The sequence below is a fragment of the Aedes aegypti genome, chromosome 1, assembly GCF_002204515.2.
Source record: "Aedes aegypti strain LVP_AGWG chromosome 1, AaegL5.0 Primary Assembly, whole genome shotgun sequence".
NCBI lineage: Eukaryota > Metazoa > Arthropoda > Insecta > Diptera > Culicidae > Aedes > Aedes aegypti.
In genome coordinates, this window is record NC_035107.1 from 287,581,575 (window position 1) to 287,600,090 (window position 18,516).

At 41.9% G+C, this 18,516-nt stretch overlaps 2 protein-coding genes and 1 long non-coding RNA gene across 4 annotated transcripts in view; 2 read left to right on the top strand and 1 right to left on the bottom strand.

Annotated features, from left to right (window-relative positions):
- The window catches only part of LOC5565614 (parkin coregulated gene protein homolog), a 32,362-nt gene extending 31,311 nt beyond the window's left edge, over positions 1-1,051 (bottom strand). For both annotated transcript variants that reach the window (XR_002498704.1, XM_021838091.1), the window contains exon 1: positions 669-1,051. Coding sequence is in view for 1 of the 2 variants with exons in the window: in XM_021838091.1 (XP_021693783.1) it covers positions 669-949 (281 nt within the window). In the remaining variant the exon portion in view is untranslated. The remainder of the gene's footprint in view (positions 1-668) is intronic.
- LOC5565610 overlaps positions 1-18,516 on the top strand; it is a gene marked incomplete in the record, with an annotated part of 686,619 nt that overhangs the window by 559,083 nt on the left and 109,020 nt on the right. Inside the window, 1 exon segment of the mRNA XM_021838090.1 lies at positions 1,354-1,478. Coding sequence (XP_021693782.1) covers positions 1,354-1,478 — 125 coding nt within the window.
- On the top strand, positions 14,181-14,817 carry LOC110674169. Its single transcript, XR_002498707.1, has 3 exons — positions 14,181-14,578; positions 14,636-14,709; positions 14,778-14,817. It is a non-coding gene; the product is annotated as an uncharacterized LOC110674169 (long non-coding RNA).

Below are 18,516 nucleotides of genomic sequence, written 5' to 3' on the forward strand. Positions count from 1 at the left end.
TCAGGATTCTGAGAAGAATCCTCTCAGGATTCTGAGAAAAGTCCTCTCAGGATTTTGAGAAGAGTCCTCGCAGGATTCTGAGAAGAATCCCCTCAGGATTCTGAAAAGAATCCTCTCCTCTCCTTTCAGTATTGTGAGAAGAATCCTTCAGGATTTTGAGAAGAATCCTCTTAGTATTCTGTGAAAAATCCTTCCAAAAAAGACTATAAGACTAGAAGACTAGAAGACTAGAAGACTAGAAGACTAGAAGACTAGAAGACTAGAAGACTAGAAGACTAGAAGACTAGAAGACTAGAAGACTAGAAGACTAGAAGACTAGAAGACTAGAAGACTAGAAGACTAGAAGACTAGAAGACTAGAAGACTAGAAGACAAGAAGACTAGAAGACTAAACGACTAGAATACTCTACATAACAATGAGAGATTTTCGCGTATCTTTTCAAAAGTACCTATGTAACAATGAGATATTCTCCCCTCCTGTCGCTCTCTTTAGATTATAACAGTGCCTTTGGGAAGTTTTTCCGAGGAGATTTGACTCCTTTTGTAAAGTTATCCGAGAATTATGCTCGAATTTCCACAAAAGCTTCTGGGGTTCAAATGAATCAATTTGGCTACTGTAGCTCAAGATTCCGTTGTTGTTCAATCATCATGGGCTACCCTACCACTTACCCATCGAAAAACAGCGGCAGGTAGCGTTGGAAGTCCAACTGTTCCGGCGGGACGTGCCACTTGATGAAGCGTTGGGACGCTCCGGGGCCGTAGTACCGTGAGATGGGAATGTCCCCTCGGAGGAAGAACTTGCGGAACAGGGAACGGCACGGAGGCCACTGGCGCCGGTAGATTGCAATCCGTGGAAGTCCGTACGTGCAGGTGCAGCACTGCAGCGACTGAGGGCTGAAGGGAGGAACGGCCCGAAGGGGTTGACAGCAACGGGTAGGACAGTGACACATTTTTTTTCTAAGATGGTTCCGGTGGAGAAAAACGAGAATTTGGCAGCACTTGCAATTTGGAAGGTTTTGGATCGAAAACTGACAGCGAAGATGGAAGGCTGGAATCAGCGCCTACTAGGTACAAGTCCATGAAACATTTCGTAGAAAACGTGCGAATTGGGCGCCAATTGAAGTTGGGACAAGACAGCTCTGACGTGCCCCGAAATTTGAACTTTACTCAGATCACTGAGTGCAGCTTCCTGATAATTAAAAATTTTGAAATTGAAAACATATTTTCGTTCAATTGAGAAAAAAAATCACGTCAGATCCCTGGAGTACTTGTAACGATATCATGTAAATCATTTCAAAATTATATGTACCTTTTTCTAATCGAAATCCACAAATTTTTGTTCTCCATTTTTCAGAGGAAGACTACGACGCGTTCTGTCTGGCGTACATGTTCACCTATCGGGACTTCGAGATGGGCACCCTCGGACTGGCGTGGACCGGTGACCTCAAGAATGCCGGCGGAGTTTGCGAAAAGAATGGGGTAAGTTTTGCCATCAAAGTTAAGTTTTTCTCACCAACTGCAAGCATCGGAGAACGAATCGTCTGCAATCGACAAAATGGTAGCTGCAAACATTCCCCGGTGGATAATCGCCACCAGTGCTCAAAATGTTCCCAATCTTAGTCAGCTTGTCTGTAGAAATGGGAGAGCGAAGACGAAATCTCATGAATTGCCATGGTTGAAACGAAAAGAAATATCTGAAAAGAAGAGCAGAAAAATCCGAAGATACAGACGATTTGGGAAAAGTAAAATTCCAATTCGTATGAATAAGTGAATGCATGGAAGTTTGTTCATTGGAAGGTTTCTAACCTCTGAAAGTAGAAGGCTCAATTCACCTTCCGAGATATTTCTATGAACGCATTATAAGCTCTACTAGTGACGTTATTTTGGGTTTTGAGAGGTGTTAAGGTGAAAATGAATCGAGGCCAGACCGTAAATTTTCAAGTGATAGTCAAGAACACATATCAAGAAAGCCAATCAATGTAAGAATTTGAAAATTTCATCGACTGATAACCACCAATAAATAATCATCTGATCAAATTTTTAGCGGAAACGATTGTCTGGTTCTTCAGAATTGGGCTCTTGAGAATTTAAGGTTTGGCTTTCTTTCATCATCACCTCAAGATAGTTTTATATTCAGACTCGTCACTAAAAATTGACTACAGAACCAATGTTTTAATAAGCTTCGAACCCGGCAGCTTCTTCTTCTTATTGGCATTAAGTCCTCACTGAGAAAAAAATCCTGCTTCTCAGCTTAGTATTCAATGAACACTTCCACAGTTATTAACTGAGAGCTTTCTCTGCCAATGTTGTCAGTTTTGAATTTCTTTGAATTTGAACGAAAAAAAACGGTCTTTCATTTTTGATGATTGCTGATGATTGAATGGTGGATTATTAAGCCTCAAATATAGGCTAGAAACACGTCTCCCAACTGGTGGGGAACTTGCCTTTGGAGCCGGCCTTTTGATACCTGGGTTAAATGCAAAAAACATGTTTTTTTCTGGTTTTTGAGATCTTGTCACGCCTCTTGATTAAATCTTTTTTTGGGTATATTTTGTTTTCTGTGTGCCTTTTGAAATGTCAGATAGAAAGAAACCTCAGTGTTAATAAGTAAACCCCCTGTTGCATTTTTGACTACTAAGTGAACGACAAACACGATCAAATGTGTCAGGGTAAAATTTGGATCCATTTTTTAAATTAGAGTTGTTGTAGCTATTTTTTGAGCGAGAAAATTTTCCAAAGTAGTAGCAAGAACACTCTCTCTCTCTCGTGTTATTGAATAAATCCAAATTTTGCCCGAAATTCAAGGACCCTATTTGATTAAATAGGTCATCCTTATTCGTTCATATAGCTTAGTGATTATCCTCTCACCATGACCTTTGGAATGAACCTACACAGGTTATAAGACGTTTGACTTTTACAGTGCGCACTGCTTTCAAATTATTCGTGAGAAAGAGCGATACAGCACCAGCAAAAGGCGCACAGTAAAAGTTAAAAAGAACAAATGAATTTATGGCAAGTAATCAAACTGTGCACGAAAAGCCGAAGCCAATCAACATTTTGAGAGTGGATTTTCAATTTTGTGTGTTTATTGATTCCTGGCAATTTAAAGGTCAGAGCTGGTAGCAGGTCTCTTTTAGAGATAAGTTTTTTTTAAACGCGCGTCTCTATTTTTCACGAAAAGTCTGTAAAGAGTCTATTTTATCCGAAATGGTCTCTAAACGAAGAGAAGTTCTTCTGGATTTTTTCTCAGTTTCCTCGAGGCAAAGCTTCAGAATATTTTCCAGTGATTTCTTCAGATATTTCTTCTCTTGTGCTTTCAGAAACTTCCTACTTCCTAGTGATTCCAATACCAATAGGGGCGTTGAGATTATACACTATAAACTGAAAACACTCATCGTTATGTAAAAAAGTGGGCTGTCATTATGTTATCCATTTTTTGACGAGTGAAATTTTATTTTTTCAATATTCAATGATTTCTCGCGAATTACAGGAGTGAAAAACAAGAAAAATATACTGAAAAAAAATCGAACACTCAATTCCCTCATAAATTTTACCAGCGCACCATGTTCAAAACAAAAAGAAAAAAATGCTGTAAAACAGTATGGCCCATGGAGATTGCGATTATTGTTTTACCGTGAATTAGCATCCACAAGTGTTATTTTAATTGTTTTCGTGAGTGAATTTAATATCTGATTACTCTAGTATATTCTGACATAACTTCGCTATCTATGATAATTTTTATCATATTTTTCTTACTAACCTGAATAATGTACTTAAGCAAAAAATTTTAAAGGCTTTGTTCGCTAAAAGTCAGAAAAAGCGTTTGATCGTCGTAAACTGTGAGAAGCACTTTTCATCTTCGAAAATCACACCTAATTGTTGAAATTATTAGTTTGTTTGGTTTTTATCAGAAGATGGAGAAAGTCTTAGAGAATGTGCTTTTTATGGTCACAATAAAATAGTCTATCAGGGCCATAGGTTTGAGAGCATTTGCGTCTTATGGTTATGGTGTGCCTCTATTTTATGTCAAAGTTTTAAAAAAAAAGGTCTATAAGAGTTTTTGAGACAGAAATTTGTACCTTCAGTTAGAATCAACTCAGAACAATACTAGCTCAGCAAAACAGGGCCGCCTGTCACACTTATATGGAGATTCAACCACAGTTCTCCAGAATGATCCATTTATTCTAAAATATGTTTTAAGCCTCCAGCGCTCCGGGTAGGAATCCATTCTTTTTTTTATATGGGCATATGTTCAAGGCATGGCTTCATCGTTGACGTTTTAAAAGCTTTCACCACAAAGAATGATTGCATGATAAAATTTGAAGGTATGCTTCTCATTCCTCTTCAGTAAGGAAGTAACAAATAAAAAACATTTCCAAAGCAAAAAACGAGTCTTTACAGACTAAACAATTGAATTGCATTGAAAAAAAAACGTATTCAGTTTGTATTTAATCGTATTTGATCAAAATGTGTGTGAAGATTGCATTATCTATATAAATAAAAATAGAGTAATGTTTGTATGTCACGAAATGGCTTGAGAACGGGACAACCGATTTTCACAATTCTTTCACTGTTGTTTTCTTGAAGGGTTCCGACGTGTTCGTGCGACGAAAAAGTTTAGAGAAGTTTTCGGGAAATTTGGTAAAACGGGAGAGTACTAATATGCCATTTTGTATGGGAGGTATCATTGACATCTTCCAACAGCCTACTTGATGGCAAGACGAAGTTTGCCGGGACCACTAGTTTATTGTAATAAAAATTGTCAAAACATGAAATATTGATTTTTTCAGTACAGTTTATCTTAAAGCCCGCAAATTTCTGCAAAAAAGATTTCTCCGTTGTTTTGTGAATTCTACGCATGCCTTTCAAAATGGCGGTTAAATGGTCAAGAGTTGTTTTTCAAAAATCAAAATTACCGGGGTTTATTATTTAATACCGGGTAGCGGCCCTTGGCTTTTAATCTGACTACTGTTTAAATTGACTCCCGCTTATTTGCACATCGTTAAAATTAAAAAAAAATGTTCAAACGTCGTTTAGATCATGGTACACAATGACGATAAATGGAACGTTGTGACCAGAAACACGCTTTTTCGTTTGTCATAGGATAACTAGAAATAAAAATTCAAAATGAACTCCGATGGTTTGCATGAGATACCGTTCAAATTAGCGGGGGTGCACGGTGTTACTAAAATTTTAACCCTTATATTTTTTTTTTTCATCTTGATGCATGAATAAAAGCGTTGAGCCATACACTATGAGATATTGCATGACTTCAGAGAAATATTACTTTCCAAGGACCGTAATAGAGAAAAGTCATTGTAAAGAATAGTTATAAGAATTACATATTATTCTAGCAACGAAAACTGTCGTTATAGAGAGTTTTGTCACTATAAAGTGTTTCGTTATAACGAGCCTCGACTGTATATTAATTTTGTACTCTATTTCAATGTCATGTTTTCACTCTAGTCACTTTCTAATAATGAAAGTAAAAAAGCAAGTTTGGTACAATGTTTATCAAGGATTTTAAGCGTAAGTGGGGATTCGCTGGTTGGAACACGACTGCCTTTCAATTAGCGATTACAAAACGCCCCCTCTTTATTGCAAAAAAACTGACAGCTGATCAAAATGCTCCAGACTCACATTTCTGGAGAGCAAATCGTCTCGCACATACATATACATGCACATTTGTCCTATATCTGAGACTTCACTGCGATGGCACTCAGACGTCAAAGTCAAGTTGACGTCTACTTTGTCATTTGACATTTTAGTTAGAATTTTTTCCAATCGGTGAACACTTAAAGATTCCCAGTGTATTACACAGAGGACATGTTTTGAAAATAAAAAAAATATCTTGTGTGGAGTATGTTTTATTGTATTCCTGTATATTGTATTTAGAGTGCATATCATGTGTGTTACGGACGATAGATAACACTAGCATCTTCGTAACGTAAACTGTCAATCAGCACATGGCAGGCCATGACTTTTCCTCCTTCTTCGGTTAGCCATTGGACGCATCGGACGCACCTCAACGTTCGGTGCAATCATCATCCGAAAGCAGCAATCACGTTTCCCACAATGGCGATCCTTGCCAGGTTTATTGCTTTGGCAATAAATTCAAGAGCTAACGGTACAGATGAAAATTATCTTGGATGGTGAGTAATTAGTCCCGATTTGTTCGGGAACTAAATTGATAACCAATTCAACACAGAAGCAGTGAAAATGAAAGATGTCCGATAATTTTGCCCAGCAGATTGTTCGTGGGTGTATCACCGGACTTTTCACTTTAGCTGCACGATTGGAACGTGCTAAATTTGTTTGAAAAGTCAAACGCGCGCCGTCGAAATCTTGCTGGTGGAGAGAAAAAGGTATTTGGATGAACACCACTTGGTTTCGGCTCGAATGCCGAAGGCGCGTCTTGAAGACCGCCGGAAGTCAAGCTGAGTTAGCATGCAGCACAAAGTGTCAAAATAAGGTGTGTTTAGAAAACCATCGCTTTGAATATGTTTCGGCTTGGATGTTGAAGGCGTGTTTAGATGACCGCCGGAATTTATGCTTAGTTGACTTGTGGTGTCAAAGTAAAGGTGTGTTTGGAAAACCATCGCTGAATGGGTTTCGACTCGGATGTCGAAGACGCGTCTAGAAGACCGTCGGATTTCAAGCTGAGATTTCAGATGATTGAGAAGGTGTGTTTAGAAAATCACCGCTATGCACGCTTTTGGGCTGAAAATACCAAAACAAATAGTTCTTGGAATTAGACTGTATTTGTTTTCGTGTCTAGAAGACCGCTGGAATTTTGGCTGAGTGGGCTTGGGAAGCAACATAAACGTGCCTTATATACCAAAAATCAATAAGGTGAATTAGTTGCAGCTGCATTAAAGATAAATCAGGTGCGTCTAGAACACCACCTAAACTAATGCTTCTATGGATTAGGTTGTTTAAAAGTAAGGTTCTGGAATGTATTCATTCATTTAACTTGAACTTGAAGGTCTAAGGCAAATCAATATATGTTCTGAATTGTTTTCATTTCAAGTAAGTTACAAAAATCTCGTTAATAAGGATAAAATAACGCGTTACACACGAAAATGGTAGCTTTTTCCATCCACAAGAGAAAACAAAATGTAAACGGCCATGTCTGAGCCCAGATATGAAGTTAACTGAGTGAATATAGTGGAAGACAAGATGTTTCGAGAATTTTCCATTTGAAATTGCATTTTTTTTTAAGATTCAGTAGATCAGATATTGGTAAGAAAATTGTGTGGAATACTGAGTGAAAAAATAAAAAATAAATAAATGCATGGTCTACCTATAGAATGGTGAGAATGTCTTGTCCAAATTTATTTTTAATTTATTTATTTAGATATTTGATCTTATTCAACCGCAATATGCGATCGACAAATATAACATGTGAAATAGAATTTACTTCTGAATTAACAGATAAAATTGCACACTTATATGACCTCTCGGGCTGTTGCGCAATTAGCCCCTACAAGATTAAACAAAATTTTGGATTGGAATGCTTTTTGCTCATTTGTTTACCTAAATACGCGATAATGGAATGATGGAGGGATAGAACTCAAAAACAGAGTATAAACTCCTTAGTGCAGGTTTTTTTTCTTGTTTTTGCTGAGAGAAGAAGGGGAATGTGTGGAGTATGTTTTATTGTATTCCTGTATATTGTATTCAGAGTGCATATCATATGTGTTACGGACGATAGATAACACTAGCATCCTAGTAACGTAAACTGTCAATCAGCACATGGCAGGCCATGACTTTTCCTCCTTCTTCGGTTAGCCATTGGACGCATCGGACGCACCTCAACGTTCGGTGCAATCATCATCCGAAAGCAGCAATCACGTTTCCCACATATCTTAGAATGAGTTTTGGTACTTTTGGCAGCCTTTTTTACGGAGTCTGGCCATTGTTTATCGGTGTTTCAAGGGATGCTTAGAGAAATCAATTAAAAATTTGCTCCATGAAATCCTTGAGTATTCCAACGGTTCTACTTCTTGTAATATCCTCGAGGAGAACTGGGAGAATTTTCCTAAAATTTGTCTTAGGATTTCCTCCAGAAATACATATTTGACTAGTTCTCGTGTAATTTTTCAAAAGAATCTTCTATCATGGTTCACTTTCTCTTAGATCAAATACTAGGCCACATTATCCTCTTCTGTTGCGATTCTTTATGTGGAACGCTAACCAACGACATTGTCTTTCGATCTATAGTGAAAAACTTTCCAAAAGCTTCAGTATCGCACTGACGTATTGGAAAGAGAGCGAGAGAGGAGAGAATCTCTCTTTGTTACATAGGTCCTTCACGCGGAAATTTCATCAGATGTAGATTTGGTAGTTCCTTCTGAAATGCCTTCCGGATTAAATAACAGGAGGAAAAAAAAACAGTTAAATTCTTGAAGATTTTCTAAACGAGAATCTTGGAAAAGTTTATAGCGAAAACGATGGTAGAACCATTGGAGAAACTCATGATAGACTGAGAACTTGTTTTAAAAATATCCATAATAATATATGGAGGAATTTCTGATGGAATCACTGAAGTTTTCTGTGGTAATTCTTAGAAAATATTCTTGAAGGTTGGTTGGTTTGACTTTATTAACGAGATTTTTAGCCCTGGGCTAGTTCATCTCGGGACCAACGGCTTTACTTCCCTTCCGAAGGAAGTCGTCACTATAACTTTTTACGTCATAAGTGACTATGTCGGGGATGGGATTCGATCCCAGGTCCTCGGCGTGAGAGGCGAGTGTTCTAACCACTACACCAGGTCCGTCCCCATTCTTGAAGGTATCGAATGCGTAATTGTTGAAGTAATTCCTAAAGAAGAATGTAAACATCAACTCCGAAGATGAACTCTGGAAGAAATATTTGAAAGAAAAAAAAATTTGGAACAAACTTGAAACTTCTTCTTTTTTCTTCCTATTTGGTCCCTTTTTGGTTCCCATTTTGTCTCTTTTTGATCTCTACCCAAGTAACTAGTAAGCACCATAATGCGGCATTAAAACAGAATTATATGCAGAACACCGGATAGCTTCGAAACAAGCCCTATATGTGAATTTGATGCCTGTATGCACCAAGCTTAAAAGCTTTAATGAGGCATCAATAGAGTTTCTATGCGGTGTAAGTGCTGTTATTAGGCGTGTAAGGCTTTGTAGTACTATTATAATGCCTGTATGCTTCTCTTGTGCTGATTGCGGGCTCATTATTAGTGCTTATGGGTATTTGAGTAATTTTAGGCAAGAGGTCTCTTAAGTTCTTATATTAAAATACTTACCCAAGTAACCATTAGCCCGCTGATTCGCCTTTTTGGCTTTGTAGGGCTATTATACGGCTTATAGAGGGCATGTCAGCTGTATAATAGCCCTATAAGGTCAAAAAGGTGAATTCAAGTGCCATTTGATTACTTGGGTAGTCGTTAAAGTATGCTGTTGTGTTCCAAAAATTTTCAACAATCATATAGAAACTAACAAAATTCGACAACTTTACAAAAAATATCAAAACCACAATTATTAAAAATATATGATAGAATTGATTTCCCCAGAAGGTTTTGAGGAAGGCTTGGAATTTTTTCTAACCAAGATTTCCTTATCCTAAGATACACATCTAAACAAAAAAGGACATGTCCTGCCCCCATCCCTGCAATCCGGCAGTCCCTTCGTCTGAATCTTTACCAGACCCTGTGTTAAAGTAGGAGAAAATTTTACTACCGTCTTCATTTGCTCCATAGATGGCCAGACTAGACAACGACGATTTTGGTCCGGTGAATGGCAGGCAGTCAACCGTCCATTCCGGGGGGCAGGTTTTTTCGTTCCTCTAGGCGACTCGCTAGGATGGGATGATCAGAACGGAAGCACCATCAATTTTAATGGGCTACCGTGTGCTACTTCCTCCTCTCCACTAGCGACTCATGGAACCATTCGCCGTTCGGTGTTTTTCTGTCCTCCGGTATTTTTCGGTCGGACCGGAACCCCCGGACCCGATGGAACGTTTTCGATCGATTTTATCACTTTTCCTGATATGAATTTTCCATTTTCCAGCAGTGGACGGACGACGGATGTGCTCGCTCACACAAAGGCCACCGCCATCAGTTACTGAGTTCCGGAGGACGATGCGATGGCGGCGGTGGTTTACCGCACGAAAATGATTCGGTTGTTTTACGAGCTTGTTTGGGAAAGGTGCGAGGAGGAGGATTTTAGGGGTCTGATCGTCGCGAATAAAAGATGGGTTTTCTTTTACCGACGCGCTGGATTGTGGACTTTCTTTAAATCCTGAGTTTTGGGAGTTCATGTGGACTTCTTTGTCAGATTCTACCTTATATTGAGCTAGTTTTCTTGTGATTAAAATTATTTGAAAATATCCTTGAAGAAGAAGTACTAGGGGGACAGTTACTACAGTTGAAATCCCCTCAGAATTTCAATAAAATACCTTACAAAATTTCGGTGGAAATCCAGTCAGGATTTTAGTAGAAATATACTTAGAATTTCAGTGAAAAATCTCTCAGGATTTCAGTGTAAATCCTCTCAAGATTTCAGTAGGTCCTCTCAGGATTTCAGTAGAAATCCTCCTAGCATTTCAGTGGAAATCCTTAGAGGATTTCAGTGGAAATCTTTTTAGGATTTCAGTGGAAATCCTCTAAGGATTCAAGCGGAAATTATCTCAAGATTTCAGTGAAAATCCTAACAGGACTTCAGAGGAAATCCTCTCAGTATTTCAGCGAAAATCCTCAATGGACCTAAGTGGAAATCTTCTCAAGATTTTAGTGAAAATCTCAGAAATTCATTGGAAATCCTACCAGAAGTTCAGAGAAAATTCTATCAGGATTTGGGTGGAAATCCTCTCAGGATTTCGGTTGAAATCCTTCTAGTATTTGTTATCAACATTTCATTGAAAATCCTCTCAGGATTTCAGTGGAAATCTTCTCAGGATTTCAGTGTAAATCATCTCAGGATTTCAGTGTAAATCCTCTCAGGATTTCAATGGGTCCTCTCAGGATTTCAGTTGAAATCCTATCAGGATTTCAGTGGAAATCCTATTAGGATTTCAGTGGAAATCCTCCTAGGATTTCAGTGGAAATCCTCCTAGGATTTCAGTGGAAATCCTCCTAGGATTTCAGTGGAAATCCTCCCAGGATTTTAGTGGAAATCCTTCTAGAATTTCAGTGGCAATCCTTCTAGGATTTCAGTGGAAATCCTCCTAGGATTTCAGTGGAAATCCTCCTAGGATTTCAGTGGAAATCCTCCTAGGATTTCAGTGGAAATCCTCCTAGGATTTCAGTGGAAATCCTCCTAGGATTTCAGCGGAAATCCTCCTAGGATTTCAGTGGAAATCCTCCTAGGATTTCAGTGGAAATCCTCCAAGGATTTCAGTAGAAATCTTCTTAGGATTTCAGTGGAAATCCTCTCAGGATTTCAGTGGAAATCCTCTCAAGATTTCAGTGGAAATCCAAACAGGACTTCACAGGAAATCCTCTCAGTATTTCAGCGAAAATCCTCAATGGACCTAAGTGGAAATCTTCTCAAGATTTCAGTGAAAATCTCAGAATTTCAGTGGAAATCCTGTCAGGACTTTAGAGGAAATTCTATCATGATTTAAGTGGAAATCCTCTCAGGATTTCGGTTGAAATCCTTCTAGTATTTCAGCAGAAATGTTATCAAAATTTCATTGAAAATCCTCTCAGGATTTCAGTGGAAATCCTCTCAAGATTTCAGTAGAAATGCTTTTAGGATTTCGGTTGGAATCCTCCTAGGGTTTCAGTGGAAATCCTCCTAGGATTTTAGTGGAAATCCTCCTAGGATTTCAGTGGAAATCCTCCTGGGATTTCAGTGGAAATCCTCCTGGGATTTCAGTGGAAATCTTCCTGGGATTTCAGTGGAAATCCTCCTAGGATTTCAGTGGAAATCCTCCTAGGATTTCAGTGGAAATCCTCTCAGGATTTCAGTAGAAATCCTATCAGGATTTCAGTGGAAATCCTCCCAGGATTTCAGTGGAAATCCTCCCAGGATTTCAGTGGAAATCCTCCCAGGATTTCAGTGGAAATCCTCCCAGGATTTCAGTGGAAATCCTCCCAGGATTTCAGTGGAAATCCTCCCAGGATTTCAGTGGAAATCCTCCCAGGATTTCAGTGGAAATCCTCCCAGGATTTTAGTGCAAATCCTCCCAGTATTTCAATTGAAATCCTCCCAGGATTTCAGTGGAAATCCTCCCAAGATTTCAGTGGAAATCCTCCCAGGATTTCAGTGGAATGCCTCTCAGGGAAATCCTCTCAGGATTTCAGTGGAATTCCATGGAAATCTTCTCAGGATTTCAGTGGCTCCTCTTAGGATTTCAGTAGAAATCCTCTCAGGATTTCAGTAGAAATCCTCTCAGGATTTCAGTACAAATCCTCTCAGGATTTCAGTAGAAATCCTATAAGGATTTCAGTAGAATCGGATTTCAGTGGAAATCCTTCTGGGATTTCAGTGGAAATCCTTCTGGGATTTCAGTGGAAATCCTCCTAGGATTTCAATGGAAATCTTCCGAGGATTTCAGAGGAAATCTTCTTAGGATTTCAGTGGAAATCCTCTCAGGATGTCAGTGGAAATCGTCTCAGGATTTCAGTGGAAATCCTCTCAGGGTTTCAGTTGAAATCTTCTCAGGACTTCAGTTGAAATCTTCTCAGGATTTCAGTGTAAATCCTCTCAGGGTTTCAGTGGGTCCTCTCAGGATTTCAGTAGAAATCTTCTCAGGATTTCAGTAGAAATCCTATCAGGATTTCAGTGGAAATTTTCCGAGGATTTCAGTGGTAATCCTCCGAGGATTTCAGTGGAAATTTCCTTAGGATTTCAGTGGAAATCTTCTTAGGATTTCAGTGGAAATCCTCTTAGGATTCCAGTGGAAGTCCTCTCAGGATTTCAGTGGAAATCCTCTCAGGATTTCAGTGGAAATCCTTTCAGGATTTCAGTGGAAATCCTTTCAGGATTTCAGTGGAAATCCTCTCAGGATTTCAGTGGAAATCCTCTCAGGATTTCAGTGGAAATCCTCTCAGGATGTCAGTGGAAATCGTCTCAGGATTTCAGTGGAAATCCTCTCAGTGTTTCAGTGGCAATCCTCTCGGGATTTCAGTGGAAATCTTCTCAGGATTTCAGTGTAAATCCTCTCAGGATTTCAGTGTAAATCCTCTCAGGATTTCAGTGGGTCCTCTCAGGATTTCATTGGAAATCCTCTCATGATTTCAGTAGAAATCGTCTAAGGATTTCAGTGTAAATCTTCTCTGGCTTTCAGTGGAAATCCTTTGAAGATTTAAGTAGAAATCCTTTGAAGATTTAAATGGAAATCCTCTCAGGATTTCAGTGGAAATCTTCTCAGGATTTCAGTGGAATTCCTCTCAGGATTTCAGTGAAAATTTGTTGGAGCATTGGAAAATCGGCGTTCGAAAAGAACGGTCTGAAAATATAACATCAAATTTTCTCAACCATTCGATGTCACCTCCGGTTTGAAACCAAAACGAGAACCCATTTTAACCACCGTGTTTAAAAATTTAAAAGATTGTACCAGAAGCACATGAAGTGCTTGTCGCCAACCGTTGTCAGCCGTTGGCCATTCACCGGGCCGGCCTGACCGAGGCATTATCCTGCATTATAAATGACAACGGAATGGGGTTTTTCAAGGTTTCATCCCGCAGCAAATAATGGGTAACAACGTACATATGCATTGCCGTGCAAAAGTGTGGGGTTATCCTTTAAAAATAACATGCAAAAGTGGTCCATGTCTAATTGTAAATCTTTAGGGCTTATTCGAAAGGCAATGAGTATTTTGACTTATTTTTAATTGGGTCCTAGAATGTTTGATAAAATGTCCATTTTATTGAAAAACACGACAAAGTGTGTCCTTGCAACTACTTTGGCAATTTTTCCCGCCCAAATTATGGTTTTATCATATTTAAACTTTAACTTTCAAAATTGGTCCAAATTCGAACCTTGACACGTTTGATCATGTTTGACACTCACTTCGCCGACAAATTTCCACTGGTTTTTTTTTCTATTTTGGAAGTGCTAACACTGGGGTTGTTGTTATCTGACATTTTGAAAGGAACACGGAAAACAAAATACACCCAAAATTTGAGTTTAAACCAAGGGGTGTGTTACCAAATCTTAAAAACCACAGATAAGATCGGACACCTGGCTTCTTTAAGTTGTTCTTCTTTTCATCCATGAGCCCTGTTCACACCGCTGGGCAGTAGTGGTCGGTTGTCGGCATAATAGCCGAACCCTCCGCAAGTGACAGTTTGGCGAGAGTGGAGGACGGAAGCAAACCGCGAGAAAAAGATTGCAAAAACAAAAACAAAGATCGCATTTGAGAAAGTGAGGAGTGATTTGGATATTTCTTTCGTTTATTAATACGTGTAAGCAAGCAAGGAGTGTAATTTATGGAATTTATTGCCAAAATAATCGCCTAGATTACCTGTAAGTAAAATAAAAGTGAATTAGATTATGGTTAAGAAAATAACGCAAAAATATACTTACCCAGCTTGTACCACACGAGAGTCGAAGAAGAATTGTAACCGTAGCTTCGCGCTGATTTGTACGGTTGATGTTGTAAGTACCTGAAACGAAAATAAGATAAAATAAATTAATTGATGTTTAAATATGTAGGAAGAGGAGATAACGGAAGTAGCAAAAGGATCCGGAAGGAAGTTATATCGTAAGGCAGGAGGAAAACTATTTGAGTGAGTAGTTGGCGTAAAATTTAGATTTAGTCATAGCTGAAAACTAATGTAAATAAACTTTATTACAGTTTTTGAGCTGCTCCGAAAAGCTGCTGCAAAATAAATAACGTACCCGAACAATCTCAAAAATCAAATAACGAGATTCGGTACCCTCCATCACGATGGATCAGCAGCTGGACCTAACCACAACGCCTTGTGGAGAATGCGAAGAAGTTTCCACCCAGAATGAGCCGATGATTGCCTGCGACGGCTGTGACCGGTGGTTTCACCTACGTTGCGTGGGACTATCAACGGCGCCGAAGAAGGACAAGAAATGGTACTGCAAGGCCCCGACTTGCCAAGCCGTGTTCCAGGAGTACCAGAAGCAGAAAAAAATAGCGCGCACCAAAAAACCTGCGGCGGCTACGGGAGATTCCGATAACCACAGTTCTGTGTCGGAACGAAACGCGGTAGCACTACCCGCGCCCGTGCAGGAAAAATTGATAGCGATGGAAGCGGAAAAGAAACGCCTAGAGGAGGAAATGGATGCGGAGCTGCTGCTGCGAGAAAAGGAGATGGAGATGAAAAACGCACTCAAAGCAAGAAGATTGCTCCTGGAGCAGAGACTGCGTGAGAAAGAGCTAGCTGAGGAGCGGGCCCTGCGCCAGCGGGAAATTGAAGAGAAGGAGATGCAACTGCAGCAGGAATTGCAGGAAAAAGAAGACCACCTGACCCGCATGAAGGAAATGGAGAAGAAGTACCGTGAGCGGATGTCTGCCGTCGACAAGCGGCTGCAGAAAGCGGAAATCGTCGACAAGAAAGGAAAGAAGCATCCATCGGAAGCGATCGCAAAGCGAGAGGGAGTTCCTGGTCCATCTCAACCGTCGCTTGTTCGCAAACTGACACAAGCGAACCTGAAGCTTCTCGCGGAACAGGGAGACGACACCAGCGACGAAGAGGAGGACGAAGAAGAAGATGAAGATAAAAGCAGCTCGACCAGCTCCGGTGGGGACTCGTCGACGAGTAAGAAGAACGGAACGGAGATCGACAGTGCGTCTCAGCAAGGACAGCCGCGTATTGGGCCAACAAGGGCTCAACTAGCTGCGCGGAATGGGCTGACGAGGAAGCTTCCGGTCTTCTCAGGTAAGCCAGAAGAGTGGCCTTTGTTCTTTGGAGCTTACCAAGCGTCGAACGAAGCCTGCGGCTATTCTGACGTAGAAAATCTGGTAAGACTCCAAGACAGCCTGAAAGGCTCAGCGCTTGAGGCGGTTCGTGGTCAGCTTCTGCTCCCAAAGTCGGTTCCTCGAGTGATCGCGAAACTCCGCCAGCTCTACGGACGGCCCGAACAACTTCTTCAGAGCCACCTGGACAAGGTTCGCCGACTGGATCCGCCAAGAGCCGACAAGTTGGCCAGCTTCATCCCTTTCGGAAACGCTGTAGAACAGCTCTGCGAGCATCTAGAGGCGGCGGGACTGACACTCCACCTGGTGAACCCGATTTTGATCCAGGACCTGGTCGCCAAGCTCCCGGACGGAGAAAAGCGGCAGTGGGTGCAGTACAAAAAGAAGAAGAAGGTAGTGACTCTGCGAACGTTCACGGATTTCGTCGCGGGAATCGTGTCAGACGCTTGTGAGGCAAACGTCAGCTTCGATTACAAGCCTGATACTAGGACCACTGCAGGAGCGGCCGGAAGAAGCAAGCCGAAGGAGAAAAGTGCACTGTATACCCACAGCGAAGTGAACCGTTCGACCGTCAACATGACCGAGCGCAAAAAGCAGAAGCCGTGCCGGGTGTGTCAACGAGAAGATCATCGTTTGCGGTTCTGTCAAGACTTCCGGGACCTGCCCTACGCGGATCGAATGAAAATCGTCGCCAAGTGGAAGTTGTGTAAGACCTGCCTGAATGAGCACAACGGATCGTGTCGGTTCAAGATTCGCTGCGACGTGGGTGACTGCAGGGAAGCGCACAATCCGCTACTTCATCCGATCACCAATACGGTCGGTATGAGCGCACACATCAGGGACACCAGCTCGATGATGTTCCGGATAATTCCGGTGCAGATTCATTGCGGAGAAACGTCGCTAATTGTCCTCGCTTTCCTCGATGAGGGAGCCTCCGTGACGCTTATCGAGAACGACTTGGCCGACCGGCTGGGACTCACAGGAGTGAAGGAGAAGCTCACCATCAACTGGACATCTGACGTCTATCGCGTGGAGAAGAACTCAAGGCTGATGAACTTGTGGACCTCTGCAGTGGGCACGGAAAATCCGGAGAAGTTTCTGCTGCATACCGTCAACACCGTCGAGAAACTGATGCTACCCCACCAGAAGCTGGACGCTGCTGAATTGGTGGCGCAGTACGAGCACATGCGTGACCTGCCGATTGCATCGTACGACGGCCGGCCAGGAGTTTTGATCGGACTGAACAACATCCATACGTTTGCTCCGTTGGAAGCGAGGATTGGAACTACCAGGGAGCCAATCGCGGTGCGCTGCAAGCTTGGTTGGACTGTCTACGGTCCTCGCCAAGTGAACTCGACTTCGGCGAGCGGGTTTCTAGGGTTCCACCAAGCAGTGTCCAACGAAGAACTCCACGATATCCTGAAGAGCCACTATGCGCTAGAAGAATCGGTAGTCAAGGTGCAGCGGGAGTCAGCCGAAGACCAACGAGCTCGGTCGATTATGGAGCATACTACGAAACGCGTAGGAAATCGCTTCGAAACGGGACTACTCTGGGCGGCGGACGAGGTTTGCCTTCCGGACAGTTACCCCATGGCGCTGAAGCGCATGAAGCAGCTGGAGAGAAAGTTGGAGAGATCGCCGGAGTTGTACAACAACGTTCGGCGGCAAATCGCCGAATACCAAGCGAAAGGATACGCTCATCTAGCGACTGAAGAGGAGCTGTCCTGTACCGAACGAGGGAAAGTCTGGTACCTTCCGCTGAATGTCGTCGTGAACTCCAAGAAGCCCGGAAAGGTTCGGCTCGTCTGGGACGCCGCAGCACCCGTTCAAGGAGTTTCGCTGAATTCCCGGTTGCTTAAAGGGCCCGATCTGCTCGTGCCGCTGGTGACAGTGATCGTCGGATTCCGCGAGCGAAGAATCGCCTTCGGTGGAGACATCAGAGAAATGTACCACCAACTGAAGATTAATTCCGGGGACAAGCAAGCCCAACGCTTCCTCTTCCGGAACGACGCCAGTGAAACGCCGAAAGTTTACGTCATGGACGTCGCCACATTTGGCTCAACGTGCTCGCCGGCGTCTGCACAATTCATCAAGAATCTCAACGCGACCGAGCATGCAATCCAGTTTCCCGAGGCAGCAGCGGCGATCATCGGTCGGCACTACGTCGACGACTACTTTGACAGTGTCGACACGATTGAAGAAGCAGTAGTACGAGCGAAGCAGGTGCGATACATCCACGATCAAGCCGGGTTTGAAATTCGCAACTGGGTGTCGAACTCGCCGGAAGTTCTCTCAGCTCTGGGAGAAGACAAATCATCCGGACCGGTGACTTTCCAGCAGGACAAACAGTCGTCTGGGGAGCGCGTGCTCGGAGTATTCTGGGATACGAACCTAGATGTCTTCGCCTTTTCCGTTACACACCGAACGGATATCAAGCGGTACTTGTACGACGGCGTGCGTCCGTCGAAACGGATCGTCTTGAGCTGTGTGATGGGTCTTTTTGACCCCCTGGGTCTCTTGTCGCCGTACACGATCCACGGTAAGGTGATCATCCAGCATCTCTGGCGAAACGGCTGCGATTGGGATCAAGAAATCGACGAGCAAAGTTGGCGTTTGTGGAAACAGTGGACCGAGTTGCTGCCTGACG